This window comes from Cherax quadricarinatus, chromosome 82 (assembly GCF_038502225.1).
Source record: "Cherax quadricarinatus isolate ZL_2023a chromosome 82, ASM3850222v1, whole genome shotgun sequence".
Lineage (NCBI taxonomy): Eukaryota > Metazoa > Arthropoda > Malacostraca > Decapoda > Parastacidae > Cherax > Cherax quadricarinatus.
In genome coordinates this window covers 8,977,191-8,989,690 of record NC_091373.1, presented here as the reverse complement: position 1 = coordinate 8,989,690, position 12,500 = coordinate 8,977,191, and the positions used below count along the sequence as shown (strand labels likewise).

At 38.1% G+C, this 12,500-nt stretch overlaps 1 protein-coding gene across 4 annotated transcripts in view; it reads right to left on the bottom strand.

Annotated features, from left to right (window-relative positions):
- Positions 1-12,500, bottom strand: part of LOC128702849 (opioid-binding protein/cell adhesion molecule homolog) — a 316,054-nt gene that overhangs the window by 22,943 nt on the left and 280,611 nt on the right. For 2 of the 4 annotated variants that reach the window (XM_053797282.2, XM_053797283.2), the window contains exon 4: positions 11,769-11,942. In XM_053797282.2, the coding sequence (XP_053653257.2) occupies positions 11,769-11,942 (174 nt within the window). The remainder of the gene's footprint in view (positions 1-11,768; positions 11,943-12,500) is intronic. The other 2 variants (XM_053797284.2, XM_053797285.2) reach the window with 1 other exon arrangement.

Genomic DNA, 12,500 nt, shown 5'->3' with positions numbered 1-12,500 from the left:
TGGTCTTTCAGGAGTGTGTGTGTGTGTGTGTGTGTGTGTGTGTGTGTGTGTGTGTGTGTGTGTTTGCTTGCGTGTTTGTGTGTAAGTTTATCTGTATGGAAAATATTCATGAATATTTTAATTTTGATAATCATTTTCATCTACATTTGCTGTTTTTCTAAATGTTCCCTTTAATAATAATAATAATAATAATAATAATAATAATAATAATAATAATAATAATAAAGAGGAACCTGATGGTCGTGTGTTAATGCATATTTTAATACATTGCACAAAGGATTTAAAATTTTGATCACTCGGATAATATTTCTGTTTACAAGCTTTATTAACAAACTGACTATACTCTCTGACGAGCACTTTTGCCAGTGCACATATTACAGCACATTTAAATAGACCTGAGTACCCGAAATGGGTGAAAAACGAGGGCTTATAGGTATAAAGCATCAAGTTCTCCTTCCCAGAAAATGGCAAGACCTTCTTCAAGTACAGTGGACCCCCGCATAACGATCACCTCCGAATGTGACCAATTATGTAAGTGTATTTATGTAAGTGAGTTTGTACGTGTATGTTTGGGGGTTTGAAATGGACTAATCTACTTCACAATATTCCTTATGGGAACAAATTCGGTCAGTACTGGCACTTGAACATACTTCTGGAGTGAAAAAATATCGTTAACCGGGGGTCCACTGTATTTTTTGTTATTGCAAATCTCCAGCATCCTCTTCTGTAATGATACTGCCATCATCTCCGCGAATGTGCTGTTTTCATCGCTGTCCCGTGTCCAGCATTGAGCACAGTACAGTCGCTTTCTAAGTATATTTTTCCTGCTCTTTAGTAGGGTGGTTCTGCTCTCTCTCTCTCTCTATCTCACTCATACATGCTTATGCATCCTGAGACTCTCATTCACACTCACTTGTTGGTACTCTTTTCATGCTGGTATTCTCTCTCTCATACACACACTCCACCATACCAACACACTCCTTCATACTCACACTTCCATTCTGGCAATCTCCACCACACTCTCCGCCATACTGGCACTCTCTCACCCATACTCTCCACCATACTGGCACTCTCTCACCCACACTCTCCACCATACTGGCACTCTCTCACCCATACTCTCCACCATACTCACATACTCACCACTTACAAACACACCTTACAATAGTTCCTACAGCCTTGCCTCACTTTATAGCCAACTTTTCAGAGTTAAAACTTAGGTATCTCAAAGGACATTATCAAAGATTAAAGAAGTTTGGAATACTTTTAGGAATATTTCATCGCTCGTCTCATCTAGTTTCCACAGAGTAATATGTTTTCATATCATATTTCTTAAAAATTCCCATATTTTCTCATGCATTATAAAAATTTTTTTTTCAAAATTGTTTCCCCCTGACAATATTGTTTTCTTCACGTCGTCTCTCACAAAATACAGGATCACTTTTGATGGCATTTTTTTGGCATAGGTTTTTCTTATAAATTTTCCCCAGTAATCCAATTTGGTATTGGAATTTTGTTAAAATTATTTAGCTCGAACCAATCTTTGGGTGATAATAATATATATCGTGCCGAATAGGTAAAACTGGTCATTTAGCAGGAACTCATTTAAAATTAAGAATCTTAGAAAACTTACCTAACCTTATTATAACAGGCACAATTTAATTATTTAATAATAAACAAACACAATGAAATAATTTTTGCGTTAGGTTCAGAATGATTTTTGCAAAATTATTGCACACACACATTTTCGCTTGCCTAATTCAGCAAGATCGTTACTATTTAAGCCAGAATCGCAAGTTTTACCTATTCGGCACGACATACATATAATTTTCCCAAATTACACAATGCCAGTTATCTAACAGTGCTTGCAGAAGTTGTCCTTAGACATAAACATGACAAGGAACTTCGTCAAACTGTTCTGTAATTACATATTATTAGCTTCATGTAACGTAGCCTGGATTACAACGTCCAAACAATACCTGGTTCCAGTTTAAATTGTAATACAGAGGCAGCAAGCTCCAATTTGCATGGTGAATTGACCTTGAAAAGCTGTATGATTACCTGCAGTAATGTCTCAAGTTTACGAACTTGACATCGGGTTACCACCAGTGTATTAAATTCGCTTCTGTCAACGGAACGAAGGAAGGAAAAGGTAAAAATATGAAGATGGAATAATTGCGGAATAGAGTGAGGGGGAATAGTGGCGTATATACACTAAAAGATATACCATTTTCAGTGTATATATATATCTGCTTTGCAAATGCTACGTTACATACACACATCCACCAACCTCTTCAGCTTCTCTTCATAATCTCCCAAAAGTACAGTGTCATTAGCAAAAACCAACTGTGACGACCCACTCTGTGTTAGATTCTTTATATATTACTCCCCACAAGTTTTTCAGTGTAATTTCCTAGCTAGAGCTAATTCTAACTTTTGAGTTTCTCTAACTAGAGCTAACTCTAACTTTTGAGTTTCTCTAGCTAGAGCTAACTATAACTTTTGAGTTTCTCTAGCTAGAGCTAACTATAACTTTTGAGTTTCTCTAGCTAGAGCTAACTCAAACTTTTGAGTTTCTCTAGCCAGAGCTAACTCTAACTTTTGAGTTTCTCTAGCTAGAGCTATCTCTAACTTTTGAGTTTCTCTAGCTAGAGCTAATTCTAACTTTTGAGTTTCTCTAGCTAGAGCTAATTCTAACTTTTGAGTTTCCCTAGCCAGAGCTAACTAACTTTTGAGTTTCTCTAGCCAGAGCTAACTCTAACTTTTGAGTTTTTCATTGATGTTATTAAAGAGGTGGACTTTAGTTACATCTTTAAGGTTATATAATCAGCTGAAAATATTCTAGGCAAGGATTTTATGGAAAGCAAAATAGAAACAAATTAAATATATCTCTCAAAAGTTCCACTCAATAAAATAGTAACAAACTGAACTTACAACCATTAAAACTTTCAACGAGAAAGATTTAATAACATCTCAAATTGGAACCCTCGAGCAGTGAATGTATTACACCATATGTCAAATCGTACCTATCTATATTTTTTGAAGATGAAATTACCAATTAACTTTTTTATTTTGGAAGTTTCAGCATGAAATAAAATACGTGGTAATAAAATAGACTGAGATAAAAATAAAGAATAAGGGGATTATAATGAAAACTCCCATTTGTTTGTTCACGTGCAAGGGGATTCTTTTGAGGTCAGGTCCGACTAGAGAAAATTAGCCCAACTGTCAATTAAATTAGTTCCGCCGAGGCTACATCAGATCAGACCATGACTGGAAGATGACGGAGTAGGAAAGATCAGGTCTGGAAGGTGAAGGAGTAGGAAAGATCAGGTCTGGAAGGTGAAGGAGTAGGAAAGATCAGGTCTGGAAGGTGAAGGAGTAGGAAAGACCAGGTTTGGAAAGTGAAGGATGAGGAGGTCAGACCAGTCTGGAAGGCGGAGGAGGAGGTCAGACGAGTCTGGAAGGTGAGAGAGGTGGTCAGACCAGTCTGGAAAGTGAGGGAGGTGGTTAGACCAGTCTGGATGATGAGGGAGGTGGCCAGACCAGTCTGAAAGAGGAATGATGGAGGTTGTCAGACCAGTCTGGAAGGTGAGGGAGGTGGTCAGACAAGTCTGGAAGGTGAGGGAGGTGGTCAGACCAATCTGGAAGGTGAGGGAGGTGGTCGGACCAGTCGCGAAGGTGAGGGAAGTAGTCGGATCAATCTGGAATGTGAGGGAAGTGGTGAGACCAGTCTGGAAGGTGAGGGAGGAAGTCAGACCAGTCTGGATGAGGAATGAGGGAGGTGGTCAGACCAGTCTGGAAGAGGAATGAGGGAGATGGTCAGACAAGTCTCGAAGGTGAAGGAGGTGGTCAGACCAGTCCGGAAGGTGAGGGAGGAGGTCAAACCAGTCTGGAAGAGGAATGGGGGATGGCTATTGAAACTCTGCATTTTAAACAAAATAAGGTCATTAATCACAGGGAAATGAGGTTTGTACAGCAGAAGGAGGAGGGGGAGAAGGAGGAGGGGGAGGAGGAAGAGGAAGGGGAGGAGGAGGAAAAGGAGGGGGAGGAGTAGGAAGAGGAGGGAGAGGAGAATTGCTGTTTTACAGTGTCCAATTTTTTTGTACCTCTTGTTAAGTTTATATGTCAGAACAGATATCATGCTGTTCGTTAAAGCTTAAGCTGAGAGAATGTTACATATGCTTTAGTAACAATTTTGAGAGTCGTAAACAGTGCTTCCTGACACTGGTGTTTTGTTAGCAAACAGTGCTTCTTGACACTGGTGTTTTGTTAGCAAACAGTGCTTCCTGACGCTGGTGTTTTGTTAGCAAACAGTGCTTCTTGGCACTGGTGTTTTGTTAGCAAACAGTGTTTCTTGACACTGGTGTTTTGTTAGCAAACAGTGCTTCTTGCCACTGGTGTTTTGTTAGCAAACAGTGCTTCCTGACGCTGGTGTTTTGTTAGCAAACAGTGCTTCTTGACACTGGTGTTTTGTTAGCAAACAGTGCTTCCTGACACTGGTGTTTTGTTAGCAAACAGTGCTTCCTGACACTGGTGTTTTGTTAGCAAACAGTGCTTCTTGACACTGGTGTTTTGTTAGCAAACAGTGCTTCTTGACACTGGTGTTTTGTTAGCAAACAGTGCTTCCTGACACTGGTGTTTTGTTAGCAAACAGTGCTTCTTGACACTGGTGTTTTGTTAGCAAACAGCGCTTCTTGACACTGGTGTTTTGTTAGCAAACAGTGCTTCTTGGCACTGGTGTTTTGTTAGCAAACAGTGCTTCCTGACACTGGTGTTTTGTTAGCAAACAGTGCTTCCTGACACTGGTGTTTTGTTAGCAAACAGTGCTTCCTGACACTGGTGTTTTGTTAGCAAACAGTGCTTCCTAACACTGGTGTTTTGTCAGCAAACAGTGCTTCCTGACACTGGTGTTTTGTCAGCAAACAGTGCTTGAATGTTTGATGATGAAGTGATGTCTGTGAGAGGAGTACAGAGTGAATCTTCTGGAGGTTGCCCGTCGTGTGGTGTAATAGCTGTCTTCAATAAGTTTGCGAACTTGCGTCTGACGTAGGACCTTGATGGTACTTGCCCTTTTAAGTCCATGGACGTCGTTCCAGAAATTAATCCTGAGGGATTAATTTCTTTGTACAGTACTCTCTTTTAGTCATTTTTCAATTTTCTACTTCAATTTCTTTTTTCCTTTCACTTCCAATATCTCCTTCCTTTTACTTCTAATATCTTCTACTTTCTCATTCTTCTAGTCAGTGTTTTCTTTCTTAATATACCTGATTCTTTGAGGCACTCTTTGCTTTCCCTTCAACGTTTCTCTCTCTTCCTCTTTCTTTCATTTTTCCTTTTCCTTTCTTTACCTATCTCTCCCTGCTTCCTTGCCTCCTCCTCTTCATGAGCCGACACATACACCGTCTCTATGGGTATATCACTTCCCCTTTCCATCGAGTTGGCGGAGCGTAGCGTGTCACCCCTCACAAATCAGGCGAGAAGAATAGGCTAATGTTAGAGAGAGATAGAGAGAAAGAGATAGGAACAGTAGAATTTAGCAGAATAAAGACAGAAAAATAGGAGTGATGGAAGACATTTGAATAAAATAGAGCAAAACTTTACCTTATATGTTATAAAAAAATAAACTAACCTAGAGTTATCAGGAATTAAATATGAAATGCATTAAAATTAGGGTTAAAACTACATTGCAATAAGTCTATACCCGGAGAAGGTTTTTTTTATGCTAAAGATTTTTCTTTAACCTTTCCTCGGAGAGAGCTAATAAATACTGAGTTACTCTGGTCATGTGTGTGTGTGTGTGTGTGTGTGTGTGTGTGTGTGTGTGTGTGTGTGTGTGTGTGTGTGTGTGTGTGTGTGTGTGTGTGTGTGTGTGTGTTGGCGTGTGTGTGTGTGTGTTGGTGTGTGTGTGTGTGTGTTGGTGTGTGTGTGTGTGTGCGTGTGTGTGAGTGTGTAGGTGGTCGAAGAGGAATTCAGCTAAGAAGCTTGGCCGGGCCCTGGCTGGTAAACTAGAAAATCCCCATTAATCAATCACAGATAGGCAGGGCTGGACTTTGAAATAAGCCGAGGCAGCAGGACAGCTCCAAGCATGTAAATTCAACTGTAAAAAAAATATACGATTGAGGCTGTGAATTGAGTCACAGCATATAGATTAGTTGTTTTGGGGATTATCTTCCCCAGGGCTAGGATTCATAACACGTCCTCCTTAGTCAGACAGGAAAAATTACAGGATTAAGAACTATTAAGAAGGAAAGAACGTGAGTAGATGCTTGTACGATTCACCCCTCATTCTACGTACTCATGGGACGGAAAGAAAAGATCAGCAATACTGAAACCTGAAACTGTGGAGTGACTGAGTTAGAAGGAATATAATCTTTGGATTGTGACTACATAAGCAAGGCAATAGTGTGATGAAGTACCTGGATAATACTTATCACATTTTGCACAAAACGGATGGTATCAATTACTATGAACTAACAGCAACCACCACGACAAAACCAAATACCATTGACTGAAAGGCCAGCGACACAACCACTGCTACTTCATTTATCACTCAGTGAAAGATGCCACTACAATTTAACCACAAATAAGAAACACCTCCAAAATAACATCAATCACCACTGACACTCGCACACACACTTGTCTTGTTGCAAAGGTTTGCAACAAAACTAGTCCCGGAGCTAAGGAAGGTTAAGGGAAATAAACCTGACGACACTAGATGACAGGGAGGATCGGGGGAACACGATAACATATAAAACTACTGAGATGAATTGACAAGGTGGACAGAGACAGAATATTTCAGAGATGGGACACAGAAACAAGGGGTCACAATTGGAAGCTGAAAACTCAGATGAGTCACAGGAATATTAGGAAGCATTTCTTCTGTCATAGAGTTGTCAGGAAGTGGAGCAATTTGGAGAATGATGTAGGGATGCGGGATCAATACACCGCTTTAAGAAGAGGTACGATAAAGCTCTTAGCGCAAGGAGAGAGTGGTCTTAGTAACGACCAGGGAAGAGGAGGGGCCAGAAGCTACGAATCGACCCCTGCAACCACAAATAGGTGAGTAGAAATAGGTGAGTACACACACACACATACACAGCCACCACGACAACATCAATCACCACCGACTGACACACACCATCAGCCACCACCACCTCCACCCACCACCACCACCACCACCACAACCAGCACCACCACAACCACCACTACTGCAGCTCCCACTACCGTGCCTAACATATTGAGACACCACCTGCCCGCTGGCCAATTAAGACTAAGCTTTAGCTGGAAATACTGGACCAGCTGATTGCCAGATGGGAGAGTCCGGTTCTGAATGGAATTCCGGGGATTTGTCTGCTAGACCAGGAAGCTGAGTCCCGTCGCTTCATTACGTCGGCTTTACCTTCCTGCTCAAGTGGAAATATTCGTCTGGAAAACAGTGTAAATAAGGTTCCAACATTGGAAGAATGAAGTACAACTTCAAAGGGAGAAAGATATGAATTAATGGCCGTATCCCACCCTGCCTCGGTGGGATACGGCCGGTTTGTTGAAATATATATATATATATATATATATATATATATATATATATATATATATATATATATATATATATATATATATATATATATATATATATATATATATATATATATATATATATATATATATATATATATATATATATATATATATATATATATATATATATATATACGTATATATATATTCAACAAACCGGCCGTATCCCACCGAGGCAGGGTGGCCCAAAAAGAAAAACAAAAGTTTCTCTTTTCAAATTTAGTATTTTATACAGGAGAAGGGGTTACTAGCCCCTTTCTCCCGGCATTTTAGTCACCTCTTACAACACGCATGGCTTACGGAGGAAGAATTCTGTTCCACTTCCCCATGGAGATAAGAGGAAATAAACAAGAACAAGAACTAGAAAGAAAATAGCAGAATACCCAGAGGGGTGTGTATATATATGCTTGTACATGTATGTGTAGTGTGACCTAAGTGTAAGTAGAAGTAGCAAGACATACCTGTAATCTTGCATATTTATGAGTGAGACAAAAGACCCCAGCAATCCTACCATCATTGTAAAACAATTACAGGCTTTCGTTTCACATTCACTTGGCAGGATGGTAGTACCTCCCTGGGTGGTTGCTGTCTACCAACCTACTACCTTAAATATTTATATGTATGTATATATATATATATATATATATATATATATATATATATATATATATATATATATATATATATATATATATATATATATATATATATATATATATATATATATATATATATATATATATATATATATATATATATATATATATATATGTGTGTGAGTGTATATATATATATATATATATATATATATATATATATATATATAATATATATATATATATATATATATATATATATATATATATATATATATATATATATATATATATATATATATATGTCGTGCCGAATAGGCAGAACTTGCGATCTTGGCTTAAATAGAAACGCTCATCTTGCGATATAGGACAAGCGAAAATTTGTGTATGCAATAATATCGCCAAAATCATTCTTAAGCTAACGAGAAAAATATATATCACTGTGTTTGTTTAGTATTAAATTATTGTAAACAAATCTAAAATATATTTAGTTGGGTTAGGCTAAAATAAATTGCGCTTGTAATAATAAGGTTAGGTAAGTTTTCTAAGATTCTTTTGGTGCAAAATTAAAATTTTTTACATAACTTTAATGAAAAAAATATATCTTTAAACGTATAAGAGAACATTTTAGAAAGGACTTAATTTTAAATGAGTTCTTGCTAATTGACCAGTTTCACATATTCGGCACGACATATATATATATATATATATATATATATATATATATATATATATATATATATATATATATATATATATATATATATATATATATATATATATATATATATATATATATATATATATATGTATATATACACATATATATATATATATAAATATATATATATATATATATAAAAATATATATATATATATATATATATATATATAGATATATATATATGTATATATATATATATATGCAAAACAACCACTATGAAAGAGTAGTGAAATTCCAAGCGTTTTCGTGACTACTCACATTGTCACATTGACAATGAGTAGTCACGAATGCGCTTGGAATTTCACTACTCTTTCACAGTGGTTGTTTTGCATATTTTAAAATCACCTGTTAACTGTGATCTTATTATATATATATATATATATATATATATATATATATATATATATATATATATATATATATATATATATATATATATATATATATATATATATATATATATATATATATATATATCCACTGTTCCGAGGCTATGGGTCGTTATTATGGGAGGGAGAATGATCTTGCTCAAGGCCTTTCGTGTGCAAAAGTAATGCTTCTTTAGGAGCAATCCAATGAGGAAATTGAAAAAACACTCTGACACACTTGATCACATGATTGTTAACTTCTTGACAGTTATAACAACCTCCATAGTATGGTAACAGTCCTCATGCCACAACAAGATTAGTACAGATGTCTTATGTTTACAGATATTTGCTGTAAGTTGGCTGTACTCACATATTTTTTTATTAAATTCCAATATATTTTTCCTGTTAGTATCAAATTTTCGGTATTTTTACAGTCCACTTGAGTTCTTGTTTTCTGTTAACTTTGCTCTATTTTTGTCATCCTTTTAATAGTTTATTCTTATCGTTGTTTACTGTGTCATATTTCTGTATTGTTAACTTAGCTTTTTTACAGTACTATTATTTTTATTTCATGTTATTTTACCTGTAAATCAGTTATTTTGTCTTCATATTTTTTTTAATATTTGGATTCTTTTAACTTCGGCAGATTCTGATGACGCAGTATATCAGGTGTGTGTGTGTGTACTCACCTAGTTGTGGTTGCAGGGGTCGATTCACAGCTCCTGGCCCCGCCTCCTCACTGGCCGCTACCCGGTCACTCTTCCCGCTCCATGAGCTTTATCATACCTCTTCTTAAAGCTATGTATAGATCCTGCCTCCACTACATCACTTCCCAGACTATTCCACTTCCTGACAACTCTGTGATTGAAGGAATACTTCCTAACATCCCTGTGGTTCATCTGAGTCTTCAACTTCCAACTGTGACTCTTTGTTGCTGTGTCCCATCTCTGGAACATCCTGTCTCTGTCCACCATGTTGATTCCTCTCAGTATTTTAAATGTTGTTATCATATCCCCCTTATCTCTCCTGTCTTCCAGTGTCGTCAGGTCGATTTCCCTTAACCTCTCCTCTTAGGACATACCCCTTAGTGTGTGTGCGTGTGCGCGTGTGTGTGTGTGTGTGTGTGTGTGTGTGTGTGTGTGTGTGTGTGTGTGTGTGTGTGTGTGTGTGTGTGTGTGTGTGTGTGTGTGTGTGTGTACTCACCTATTTGTACTCACCTATTTGTGGTTTCAGGGGTCGATTCACAGCTCCTGACCCCGCCTCTTCACTGATTGCTACTAGGCCCACTCTCCCTGCTCCATGAGCTTTATCAAACCTCATCTTAAAACTATGTATGGTTCCCGCCTCCACTGCGTCACTTTCTAGGCTATTCCACTTTCTGGCAGCTCTATGACTGAAGAAATACTTCCTAATATCCTCATCGGTGTCTTCAACTTATAATTGTGACTCTGTTTCTGTGTCCCATCTCTGGAACATCCTCTCTTTGTCCACCTTGTCTACTCCGCGCAGTATTTTATATGTCGTTATCATGTCTCCCCTGACCCTCCTGTCCTCCAGTGTCGTCAGGCACTGTGTGTGTGTGTGTGTGTGTGTGTGTGAGTGTAGATAAAGTGTATAGTGCTCAGTTCTACATAATCCGTATGTTCACTCAGTGGGTTCCTAGAAGAGGCGAAATGCTATCCAGTATAATACTCGATGATATCGCACTGTTGCTTTTATGTCGAGTTAGTAACTAGTGAACCTCATGAAGACGGCTGCCTTGGTACTACTTAAGGGACTTGATCCATTGATTTGCAAGCACCTTCCTGTCTTTGGACCAAACTTGTCTACCTTCCATATGACCACTACAGTTTCAATGCTTTTCCATGAAACTAACTTTACACACACACACACACACACACACACACACACACACACACACACACACACACACACACACACACACACACACACACACACACACACACACACACACATACGCGTACTTGACATTCTTAATTATTTTATTAAAACACACAGACTTACCTGCCACTTTTTTTGGTTATATTAACGGCCTAACTGATATGAGACCAGGAAGTGATTGATGGAGAATCGAGCCTTCACTGCGTATAACGAATCTGTTTTACTTTTCCATGAAATACAATTATTATTCTAGTGGTATACAAATCCGACAAATAAATAAGACACGTGCAACACTTGGGTATCTTTATTGTGGAGACGTTTCGCCCATCAGATACTTTGTCAGTCTAATACAGTAAATAATTACTGGAGATGGTGGAAGACGTGAAGAGGTAATTTCAGGTGATCAGTCCCACAGCCTTGATAGGTGAGAGACTGAAAAATTCCTCTCAAGACTAAGGGACTGATCCCCTTGAACTACTTGATATTATCCAACGACTCCAGTATTTCTCCCCGGAAAAGATACGTCAGTGTTGCACATGTATCTTATTTATGAAATTCAATACACTTAAGAGAAAACATGAGAGGTAAAGAGACACGCACCTGACACTCATATACTCCAGCATCGGCTAGCTCAACGTACTTGATCGCTAGCGTCCACTCTGTGCTGCCCTCTGGATGGTGCACTGTGAACCTCTCCTCCTTGGTGTAGGTGAGGGTGCCTGAGGTGAGGATGTGCCAATCCCGTCGTCTCACCCACGACACCTGTGGCAGGAGCTATCGTCGTAACATAAGTGGAAGGGTCACGCTTCAGCATGTTGGAGGGAGGGGAGAAAGAGAGAGAGAAAGGGAGAGAGAGAGGAGGGGAGGGAAGGGAGGGAGCAATGGGAAGGCATAGGTGTAGTTCAGAAGAGAGGAAAAAAAGTGGCAAAATTTACGAGATATAGGTGGTATTTATGGCCTCTTAAATATTTCGTTTACAATTAGATACCCGATTTTTTTTTTTGCATATGTGAATGATACGTTGAACATCTTTTATCTCTCTCTCTCTCTCTCTCTCTCTCTCTCTCTCTCTCTCTCTCTCTCTCTCTCTCTCTCTCTCTCTTTCACAGTTTCTCTCGCTCATAACAAATCTTACCATGGAATGTTTACCAACAATTTCCTCACTTTCTGTAATCATATCAACAACACTTTGAAAATCAAATTAGACCCAAATACATCAAAAATGGAATCTTTTACTGAGGATGTTTGGCCCAATACACTTTGAGTTCATAAAACTATTTGAAATACGAAAAAAACACTCTATGCAAGCGAAACGTTGCCATTAAAGGCTTC